The sequence below is a fragment of the Canis lupus genome, chromosome 9 (genome assembly GCF_011100685.1).
Source record: "Canis lupus familiaris isolate Mischka breed German Shepherd chromosome 9, alternate assembly UU_Cfam_GSD_1.0, whole genome shotgun sequence".
Lineage (NCBI taxonomy): Eukaryota > Metazoa > Chordata > Mammalia > Carnivora > Canidae > Canis > Canis lupus.
The window spans coordinates 53,955,569-53,967,794 of record NC_049230.1 but is presented as its reverse complement, the minus strand read 5'-3'; the positions used below and the strand labels follow the sequence as shown (position 1 = coordinate 53,967,794).

The window sequence follows — 12,226 nt, the reverse complement described above, 5'->3', positions numbered from 1 at the left end:
TTTACCCTAAACCCACACTGGAATTTGCATTCTTTTCCAAGAGCCTCCCATTTTGTTACTTGCATCCTCCATCCCTCACCTAGGGTGATGAGAAAGGGCAAGAAGCCAGAGTGTGATCCAGAGGAGGAACTAAGAAAGGCCTTTCCCTTCGTGATACAGAACGGAGCAGACACTTGCTAGTGCTGAATTAATGGCATCTAATTACAAACCTCCCAAACAAAACAAGATCGTGACAAAGGTGTCAGGGAAGACAAGCGTCAGCTAATAGAAAAAGAGAGACAACAAACACAGATAAATCCATAAGGCAAGACCGTGTTTAGGCTAAAGATGTATGTATCCCATTTTCATAGGAAAGCCATTTTATGACTACCAGTGCAATATTTAGATAATCAGCATGAAGCAGCCCCTTCCCTATTCCTACATTCAGGATGAGAGGCTGATTCATATACGCAGTGCTAGAAATCGATCTGGATTCAGCAAGTCATAACGGTTGTTTCATTGAGCAATATGTTTTATGTTTTATTTACTCAATGGAAGCAAAACTTGTCATCCATAAAAGCAATCCATATGCACCATTAAGGTGCTTATTTATAAACAATACCAGCTCTAAAAGAATCTACCTTCTCTCAGTGACACATGAATATACTCCTTCTACAGACACTCTTTGGGTTCAAATTAAATGTTTCTATGCCAAAAGTCATCTGGATCTTTATCAGGTTTCTTTTTGTGTGTGTGTATGGTGGGGGGGGGGGTGTCAGATCTTTAATAGGCCTTAAAACAATCTGCATAGACCAATTCAACCAAACAAGAGATCATTAAAGATTGTGCATGCCACATCAAGTTCCAACTTTGTTCTACCAACAACTTTTACACATTTTATCTAAAAACACACATTTCTTGGATAATTTCATCGTTAAAGATGTAAGAGGTCCAAGCACTTTTAAAATGCTGCTCCACAGGACTCTTACAGGCTGCTGGATGGAGGGTAGATCGGGAGAAGCATTTTGGAAAACTGTTTACTTAAAGCTAAACATCAATGACCCCACATTTCCACTCCTGGGTGTAGACAGACTTTATAACCCCACACAGGGGACAAGCAATCGCCAGTGGCAGCGGAATGGATGGACTGTGGTATACGCACACACCCAGATGCCAACCACCAATGAAAAGAAGCTACCACTGTATGCAGCCACGTAAATGAATCTCACAAACATTAATGTACAACAAAAGAAGGCAAATACAAACAGTGCCTAATAAGTGAAATATGTTCACATGAGGTTCAAAAACAGACAAGACTGTCTGTGTCATTCGAAATCAGAAGAGTGTACAACCATGGGAAGAGGGTGATGCACCAGAAGGGCAGGGGGCCTCTGGGGCTGGATTTGCCTGTTTCTAGTATCTGGGTCCTGGTGACACAGGGGTGTTCACTCTGAAGATTTCTGGGGCTGTACACTTAGGATGTGTACTTCTCTGCACAGATACGTTATATTTCAATTAGGAGTTTTCTGAAAAGAATATACTTATTTTTCCAAGTATATTCAGAAAATATCCTTCAAAAAAAAAAAAAAAAAAACCAGAGCCGGAGGGCAATAACTTAGTTTTTATTTTTATTGTTCCATGAAAATGAATTTTCTATAGTAAAAGCAATGATTTCTGTTCAAATATATTACCTCACATAAAAGAGGAAATGAAATATTTAAAGGACTATACATTCATAGTATAAATGAGAATATAAATTATAGTTACATCCATTTTGCAGTTAACCAATAGCCTTTTTCTATATCAACTTACCTGAGTTGCTTTGCATAGCTGAGTTCGATCTCTGTCCTCTCCTTTACAAATTTGATGTATTTCTCAAGAATGTCAATTCCCCACTGTGTGTGTTTTTCTAAGTTGTCAAATTGATCCTGTTTAAAAAACAAAGAGAGAGAGAGAGAGCTTATAATCCTTCCCTGTGATTAATATAATTTCAGTGAACAATTCTCTCAACAATATGTGGCTGCGTAGAAAGCAGTTCTAATATTTTCCATGATTGTACTGGGTGCTTTTCTTGTTGAGCAGTTTTAAATCAACATTACCAAATTTGGTTCGAAAACTGCCTGGGGTACTGAACTCTGACCCATTTGTTCATGTTAGAAACATGGTTTGGGGATATAGTTAACGTCCCGGTGAAAAGGAAAATATCTTTCCCAGATTCCAAAAGCCGAGAAGTGAAACACCCAGGTCAACTCAGTGGTGCTGCCAGCACCTTACCTGCTATCTCTGATTCCTAACAGCTCATGGAAATTTGGGGCAAGCAAATGGGAGCAAGAGGAGTTGAGGAGTTACAAAACGCTGCTTTCTTCAAACAGATAAATAAAATGACTCATGTGGACTTTATTCAAACATTGAAACATTTATCAACCCCACACTGTGTGTCAGGAAAGGAGCCGGGTAACCGATGAACAGAAATAGAGCCCCATCTGCAGATGCCTGCAGGTTCCTAGCCTGGAAGAATGAGAGGAGTATTCTAGCCACAGCTACTGCAAAGGCATGGACATATCCAGGAGTGGGGAAGAGGGGGGGACTTGTCAGGCTGGAGCCAAGGTGGGGCCTGGGTCCCACCATCCAAGGGAAGGATGGTGGTGGGTAAGAAACTAGACAGATTCCAGCCCATCACCCCAGGCCTCAAACAACGAGCAAGGTAGTTTCACCTCTCTGAAGTGGGCACAAGTGAGCTGCTGAACCTGCAAGGGGAGAGGGCACCCCCACAGACGTGTTTGGAATCGCCAGGAGGTGGAAGCTGGGAGATGGTTCCCTAGTCCAGGGGAGGGAAAATGGGAGGAGAGGGAAGGACATATGGACCTGAAACAACTACAATCAACTCATCTCAGCTGCCGATTGCAGGAGGAGGCTGCAAAGGGATATGAAGGAGAGGCGGGATTCTGGGGGCCTCCCTGCCTCTGGCTCCTGGGACTAGAGAGCCCAGCGGTAGCGTTTGGGGTGAAGTGGCATGTTGCTCGAGGGAGTGTCAGGTCCAGGAGGGAACTGGAAATGCAGATCTAATTCGGAGTTCAAGGCGGGAGGCCTGTGGGCTAGAGTTGCTGAAGCCACAGCCAGGGATCCAAGAGTAAAGCTGGCTGCAGCTCTGCACTGAGTTAGTGAGGAGGGCCTGACCCACAGAGCCCACAAAGGCCTGGGCAAGTGAAGGGAGTGTCAGGGAAGGGGGAGCTGCCACGAAAAGAAAGGTGTCTGCTGTCTCCTGGGGCTGTGTGTGTGGCAGGAATAGAAAATGCAGGTCTGGCCCCAGCCTGGGACTTCACCACCGAGGGCCACTGAACATAGCCCAGTGTATAATCATTTGCCTAAAGATTCAGCATCAATCCCTGTCTAATTTCACAACTCGGTCATGAAGACCATGTCAAATGGGAAAAGAGTCCAATCGAGCATAAAAATACAAAGCCACAATTTAATCCTGTCAAAGGCGTGTGTGATCCAACAGGACACACTGGGTGCCATCCCACAGCTTGGTTTTAAAACCTAGCATCTTGGGACGCCTGGGTGGCTCAGTGGTTGAGCATCTGCCTTCAGCTCAGGGCATGGTCCTGGGGTCCTGGGATCCAGTCCTGCACCTCCTTCTCCCTCTGCCTCTCATGAATAAATAAATGAAATCTTAAAAACAAAAACAAAGAACAAAGAACAAAAAAGACTCTAGCATCTTCGACCTGATACCTGTACTCACACTTTTATTCTGTTTTCCATTCAAAGCTGTGCAAACTGTAAAATGAAGTACACACAGTTCCCTAGAAGTCCAACCTGGGTGGGTGCAGGCAGGCGGCAGAGTCAAAAACACTTTTTCTCCAATGTCTGAAATTCTATTTTTTTTTAAATTTATTTATGATAGTCACAGAGAGAGAGAGGCAGAAACAGAAGCAGGCTCCATGCACCGGGAGCCCGACGTGGGATTCGATCCTGGGTCTCCAAGATCGCGCCCTGGGCCAAAGGCAGGCGCTAAACCGCTGTGCCACCCAGGGATCCCTGAAATTCTGTTCTTAAAGAAAACTCATTTCCTCCACCTTACTCCCACCCAGGCCCACAGAACAGTTTGAGAGACTGTTGGGTTTTACTGGTGTGTTTCTTCTCATGGAAAAGAATCACTGTCAACTGTTTGTCTTTCGATCGAATGATCGTTTATATTACCATGTGTTTTTTATGGGACAGGGCAGCCCTGGTGGCTCAGCAGGTTTAGCGCCGCCTTCAGCCCAGGGTGTGATCCTGGAGACCCGGGATCGAGTCCCACGTCAGGCTCCCTGCATGGAGCCTGCTTCTCCCTCTGCCGGTCTGTCTCTGTCTCTGTCTCTCTCTTTCTGTGTCTCTCATGAATAAATAAATAAAATCTTAAAAACAAAACAAAACAAAAAAAAAAACAACAAGGGACAACTATTAGAGGTTCTCATTGATTCTTGGTCTCCAATAATATATTCCACAGGCATCGAGGTTCCACTTCAAGAAATGCTAGTCAGGAAGGTGATTTATTTATGCCATCTATAAAGACAAGGGTTGCCAAGCAAATTAATAGTGTAAACAAGACTGTAGGTCACTTGAAACTACTTGAAAGAACAAATATACAAACAACTCAAGTAATGCTTACAAACCATTCCTAGCTATTTATTTGTTATTTTTTAAAGATATTATTTATTTATTCATGAGAGACAGAGAGAGAGACAGAGGCAGAAACAGGCTCCACGCAGGGAGCCCGACGTAGGACTCGATCCCAGGTCTCCAGGATCACACCCCGGATTGAAGGCGGCGCTAAACCGCTGAGCCACCCCGGCTGCCCCATTCCTAGCTACTTAGAGCAAGGCTTGTTTAAAGCTCTGGGCTGGTCAGTAGGTAACCCTTTGCTAATCTAGTTTCATAGCGATCCTATTTATTTAAAAACTCCTTTCCACAGCCCTCCCATCATTTGAGAGTCCTCTCCTGTTTCCTCTCCCATCCTCAGAACTTTACTATTTTTCAGGAGTTATAGGGGTTTCCCTGAAAACTTGCTAACACCATCATCAGTTCTTAGATTGTCCTGAGGATGGTCTAACTACATGTTTTTCCCTATTAGTATGGAATTCTTTTTTTAGCCCCATGTATACAATACAGAACAACAGCGCTTGATGCCAAAACTCTTTTTTTTTTTTTTTTTAAAATCTACATTTGAATTGAGTCTACCTTAAAAATTACTGGTCCCAAACCAGCAATATGTTTTCAATAAAGTTATCTATATTCAGGAACATTTGGCAAGCTATAATAAGGCACTTAAATAAGGTCAAAATAAGATAGATCTTAATACTAAAAACCTTACTCAGTAGTAACAAATAAGGCTAGTACTTATTTGTCGATATAGTATTGTTCTTTTTATGCTGTATTAAAACATCTCTAGGGGTGCCTGGTTGGCTCCGTTGGTGGAACATGTGACTCTTGGTCTCAGGGTCATGAGTTTGAGTTCCACTCTGGATATAGAGCTTACTTAAAAAAATAAACGAAATAAAATATTGTCACAAATAAAATTTTTAAAAATACTAAAGCATTTCTAATGTTGCCACACTCTATGGCTCCCATCACATGGATTGCCACAGCATGGACTTTTTTGACAGCAACTAAAAGCAAATTCAAAACAGATGAAAAACTAATCAACCCACTTACATTCTTGACCAAAATGTGGAAAACTTAATGGAAAAACATTCCAATATTAAAAAGACTCCTTTGTGGGCAAATATCACAAATGGCCCTTTAAAAAATAGCCGTTGCCACTTTTTTTTTTTTAAGATTTTATTTATTTATTCATGAGAGACACAGGCAGAGGGAGAAGCAGGCACCATGCAGGGAGCCCGACATGGGACTCGATCCTGGGTCTCCAGGACCACGCCCTGGGCTGAAGGCAGGCGCTAAACCACTGAGCCACCTGGGCTGCCCACCATTGCCACTTTGGAGATGGGGCCATCATCAAAAATGCACCCCTTCTCTTGTGATATTATATAATAACAGTTCTGAAGACTCCTTAAGGATCTCCAAAAGCTTTTATTTATGTGGGTTATGGCTATCATAATTTACTCTATCAGATATTAAAAACTGAGAGAGTTTTTAAACATATTTATTAATTCATTTAAAAAGACAACACTAAATCCATTACATGTTAAAATAATTAGCACTGTTTTCTTTTTAAGAACTTTCCTTTCCAAAACAATAAGAAAAAGAAGTGAGAAGACTGGCACTGTTGTGTATTTTGCAAATCTCTTTCATGTCTAGCTTAATAGAAGACAGCTGGGTGTTCAGATGCTTCTGCATTCAATCTGGTGTGATTCCTTACTTTTGGTTGAAGTATACAAAAAAATAAGACTGCACACAGATTCATAGTAAAAAAGTGGAGGAGTATTTCAATGGTCTTTTTAGGTCATTCTGGATACTGTTTGATGATACCACACCAAGACGCAACTAATAGAAGTTTCTTAAAGGTTAGTTGCAATGTGAGATCTAAAACTATACCAATGAATTTTTCATATCGGGTTATAATAAAATGCACTAGTCAATTCTGTGCTTTGAATGGATCTTTTACCTGCACGTGATTGTATTACATCATGCCCTGGTCATTTAGAAATATTATTTCACTGATACTTGCAAGATCTTCCAAGTGTTTACACATTTCACATTTCAACATTTTATAATATATTTTAAAACCACATTTGTTTATACTGTTAACTATCTCATATTCTCTAGTGAGTCTTTTTTATTTTATTTTTGATAAAGTAAGCTCTATGCCCAACATGGAGCTTGAATTTATGACTCTGAGATCTAGAGTCTGATGAGTCTTTAAATACCAGGGATCTGTCAAGCTCACAGTGGCAAATACAAATTTTTCAAAATTCTAATTTTTTAAAAAAGATTTCATTTATTCATTCATGAGAGAGAGAGAGAGAGAGAGAGCGACAAGCAGAGGGAGAAACAGGCTCCATGCAGGGAGCCGGATGTGGGACTTGACCCCCGGTCTCTAGGACCACGCTCTGGGATGAAGGCAGGCGCCAAACCGCCAATCCACCCAAGCATCCCTCAAAATTCTAATTTTTACTTAAAAGCTAGGATTTTATCATCGGCAACAAATAGTTGTTTCCTTAAAGTGACAGGCTCACTTCACTTATTTTTGAGAAAATATCTGACAAATGCCCAAGAGTTTGTCCACCAATTGTTCTCTTAAGTAAAAATAGTATCCATGAAAAAAGCAGTTATTTCAGCTTACAACACCATCACCTGAGTATCCTGGTAACACTCAGTGCTCTAGGTGTACTTCCCATCTTGCTGTACATACTATTCAAAAGGCATAAATTCAACAGTTCAGATTTAGTAAAATTACTAATCTTACCATTTCATCAAGGACATTTTTAGATAAAACTGATTAAAAAAAAAAAAAACAGCTAACAGTGAAGAATACAAGAGCTATTGGTACGATGTGGAGTCACTGCCCTGATTCACGCCAGTGGCCTTCCCACCATCACTTTTGTACAATCAGTGTAAACATCCACATAGTGAGAAAGATAATGTCTTAGTATCATTATGAAAATAATTTTGGCTCTGTGGACTCCATAAGAGGGTTTCTGGAACCTCTGGAGGTCCAGGGATCACACTTTAAGAACTACTTCATGATACATACTCTAAAATTTCTATTTGAAAGCTTCAAAGTTTCTCTTTGAAAGGAAGTCAGATGATATATGACCTAATGGAAAATTATGTTTAATGTACAAGTGCCTACTATATATACACTCAAGAATTAACTCCAAAATTGCCAAGAGAAGTTCAAATGGATGTTTCCAAGTAGCTGGGTACAACATGATGGGCCCCCTCTTGACCTCTTATTGCTCCTTGAATTCAAACCAAACAAAGGTTCGTGCCAGGAGCTGTTGGCTACAAGAGGCTGAGTAAGCTGCAGAGACAAATGAGGAGAGTACATGTACATTAATCAAATGCAATTACTGTATTTTCCAATTATTTTCAGGTCTGGTTACATGCATACTGAAGACTGAACCAGAAGTATGAACCATGGCCATTGTTTGGTTCATTATGTCTTCATCAGAGTTCCTAAAGAATCATGACAAATTCAAGACAAATTTTGCCTTCGTGTACTTACAATAGCAATTCATCAGGTCTGTGCCAAAACTGGGCTCTCTAGGTCAGTATATAAATGACTGCTCTTGGCTATGCTTAAGAAGTCTTCTGAAATCTGATTTTTCTCTCCAAGTATGCAAAAGAACTGACAAGAAAAGATAGTTCCTTTAAAGTGAGGAGACCCAAGTCAGCCACAAGGAAGTTTTTCTCCAAAGTATGGGTCAGTTTTTAATACGGTACTTCCTGTCATTGAAAAGTGTACTAAACCCCAACACAAATTCAAAATCCCTGGAACAAGCCAATCTGGTAAGAAACTAAGTTGCTAAAGTTACCTCCAGTGTCAATGGCTCAGACTCCAAGGAAGGGTATCCTGAGGCCAGCTCTCCACAAATCTCTTTCTTGCAGCAAGTGACTCACTCAGTGAAGAGAATTATCCCTTCTATATCATGGGTCCACTTCCATCCATGTGGTCTAGATCACTGTTTTAGGGTATTCTAATTTAGGATAAATTCACTTTCCTAAGGACTAGGGCACTTTGAGAAGCAGACCTTAAATGGTGCTATTTGAACAGAATCCCTCGGGATAATATTACTGGTATTAGCTTCCTCTTATCTTTGAGAGAAAAGTGTCAGCACATATAGATTTACCCAGAGTAAATGTAACAAAACTTCCATTAAAAATGTTTTTAAAAATCAATTTGGTTCTGAATACTAAAGTAGCTGTATATATAGGAAAGTTTTATAAACCTTTACAAACAAAAATGTGTCATCACGAATGTCACCCAAAATGCTAGATCTCAAATGTGAAACAAAGACTTCAATTAATCTCCGTGGACAAATAAAAGAACTTTTCTCATACATAATATTAGAAACAGAAATACCCTTGGGGCACCTGGGTGGCTCAGTCAGTTGGGCAGCCGACTCTTGGTTTCAGTCCAGGTCATGATATCAAGCCCCACATTGGGCTCCATGCTCATCAGGGAATCTGCTTGAGGATTCTCTCTCTCCCTCTCCCCCTCCTACCCCACCATTTGGCTCTCTCTCTCTCTCAAATTAACAAATAAATCTTAAGAAAAAAGGGCAGAAATACCAAAATATCTATTTTCTTTTTTTGTTGTTGTTGTTTTTTTTTTGTTTTTTTTCAAAATATCTATTTTCAACATAAAAGTGTTAAACCTTGAAGTGATGAAAAAAACATTACCAAAGGAAGTTCATTGTCTAGACAGAAAGAACAGATCAAATGTCAAAGGACAGCAATAGAGGGTTTATTTTAAGGAGCACAGACACCTTCTGGCTTCACAATACCAGTAAACACAGATCCTGTAAAAATCACACATTTATCTGCTATTTCTGAAATAGGTTCTATGAATTAGGAAGGGTGTTCTGATGGGTGGAAAAGCAAGAGTCTGTGACATGATTGACAAAACAGAAGCTCCAGCATCAGAGTGTCATGGTTGGACAGTCAATTAATACAAAAGATTTTAATTAGAAAGGAAAAGCAGGGGCAGCCCGGGTGGCTCAGCGGTTTTAGTGCCGCCTTTGGCCCGGAGCATGCTCTTGGAGACCCGGGATCAAGTCCCGTGTCGGGCTTCCTGCATGGAGCCTGCTTCTCCCTCTGCCTGCGTCTCTGCCTCTCTCTGTGTGTCTCTCATGAATAAATAAATAAAATATTTTAAAAAAAGAAAGGAAGAGCACACAAAATGAAAGGCTTTATTGAATTCAGAATCTCCTTAAAATGGAAGTCCACAAATAGCCAGAAAACCAGGTACTGATTAAGGCATATTTGCTGTAACCAGTCACAATCTACCTAACTCTGTTGTGAAAATGAAAATCCTAAGGAACTCTTCTGTTTATGATTCTTTCCAGCAATTGTATTCTGAATCCAAGAAGTAAGAATATAAACAAACACAAGATGAAAACATATGTATGAGTTAAAAAAAAAACAACAAACTTTAGGGGTGCCTGGGTAGCTCAGTCAGTTGAGCATCCAATTCTTTTTTTTTTTCTTAAGATTTTATTTATTTATTCATGAGAGACACACACACACAGAGAGGCAGAAACACAGGCAGAAGGAAAAGCACACTCCATGCAGGGGGCCTGATGTGGGACTTGATCCCGGTACTCTAGGATCACGCCCTGGGCTGAAGGCAGGCACTGAACCACTGAGCCACCCAGGGATTCCCGAGCATCCAGTTCTTGATTTCAGCTTAGGTCATGATTTCATGGTCCTGAGATTGAGCCCTACATCAGGCTTCACTTTCAGTACAGACTCTGCTTGTCTCTCTCCACCCCCATGCTTGCTCTCACTCTCTCTCTCTCTCAGATAAATAAATAAAAACTTAAAACACACACACACACAGGAGAACTTTCACTGAAGCTTGCCTCACTAAGAGGCAACAGAATGTGGATGAAGTCAGTGATATAAAGAATGTAGAAAAGCAGACAGAATCTGAAAGCTGCATTTTCATGTTTTTATAACAATAATTATATTGTGTAAAAGGGCAGCAAGGAGGCTGATGCTGGATGTAAAACAAATGGAAGGGCATGGAAAAGAGCAGATGTGGGGCTGATGAATGCACGGATGTCCTATGCCAAATTTCACACTGCATCCTGAAAGGAGAAGAGAGGGTGAAAAATTTAACTTATACCAAAAGCCCCAGGATTTTGACTATCCTGGAGTCTGATGAGATTTGGAGGGGAAATCGCTACAGAATATATTCCTTTAGGAAGCCACGATAACCTTCAAACCTATTATTTCAATGTTCTTAGAACACCTCAATCACTTTTGGCTCCCCTCCGTTCCCCTGGATACAGTAAAAGCAACAAACAAAAATAAACACCTTTACCTGCCTCAAATTACTGAGGGAAAGAGACTGCAAAGAATACAATTTTCGAGCCACCTGGCTGGCTCAGTGGTTGAGCATCTGCCTTTGGCTCAGGTCGTGATCCTGGGGTCCTGGGAGATCAAGTCCTGCACCAGGCTCCCCACAGAGAGCCTGCTTCTCCCTCTGCCTGTGTCTGCCCCTCTCTCTCTCTCTCTCTCTCTCTCTCTGTCTCATGAATAAATTAACAAAATCTTTTAAAAATAATAATAAAATAAAAAATTAAAAAGCAGTAATTTTTAAAGTGACAATAAAAATTACTCCTTCAGTCAGACATTGTCAAATATCTTAGTAGAAGAGGAAAAGTATTAAAGATGATAAAGCAGTAAAACTCGGGTTTAGAAAGATGGCTCTAACTCGGAAGTGGGGTGCGTTGAATCTGCTCTAATGAAAGACAGAAACGAGCCCCAGAAAGCAATATCTTGCTCTTTAAAAGAAAAAAATGCCGTCTCCCTGTGACAATGCAAGAGGGGCTTTGTAAAGTCGTGATTGTGACATGAACATCTTTAATACAAATGTTCAGTATCATTAGTGTCTGGCGTCAGCCTGGAAATGGAATCCACTTGCTCATTTCCTGGTTTCTATATATCCGCTCAGACCAGCCTGACTCAATATGAACTGGTCTCTTGTCCTGAGCCTGCTCAATCAGACACAAGAGTTCAGTTACCTGCCCTCTGGCTGCCCCGCATTCCTTTAAATCCTGGAGAACTAAGTATACCTCTCAAACATCCCACACTGTTCTCTCTACAGGTGATTCTCGCCCCCAGGAAACAAGTTCATGACCAACCTAAAGGAAGAAGAAAAGAGGGAGGGGGAAGAAGGAAGAAAACACACTCTAAATACCAAGAGGACTTTGAAGGCAATCCAAAGCCTAAACGAGAACAAAGCATATCAGCTAAATTTTTAATGAGAAGAGAAAAAAACAGATTTTTAAAGTCCTGACTCATTTCTAAACTCTATAAGTATTTCCATGTGTGTGGGGAAGGGGTGTAAAATATTAGAAAAATATCATAGGAAAAAAATTTTTAGGTCCTGTCACCTGAAATTTAGTTTTAACATTAATGCAAAAGATTTTCCAAACACTTGGCAATTAACTCACTTCCAATTTTAAATAAAGAAGGTTAAGCAAGCACATATGTGTTGTTCTCTTTTTAAGACAAGGGATCCCAACTCTCCAGCCCATTGCCACAGTTGAGCATCTGAACCAAAGGACCCATACAA

General features: G+C 40.7%; 1 protein-coding gene across 17 annotated transcripts in view; it reads right to left on the bottom strand.

Moving 5' to 3' along the window:
- FNBP1 (formin binding protein 1) overlaps positions 1–12,226 on the bottom strand; it is a 152,642-nt gene that overhangs the window by 84,844 nt on the left and 55,572 nt on the right. For all 17 annotated transcript variants that reach the window (XM_038549043.1, XM_038549057.1, XM_038549042.1 and 14 more), the window contains one exon: positions 1,792–1,907. In XM_038549043.1, coding sequence (XP_038404971.1) covers positions 1,792–1,907 — 116 coding nt within the window. The remainder of the gene's footprint in view (positions 1–1,791; positions 1,908–12,226) is intronic.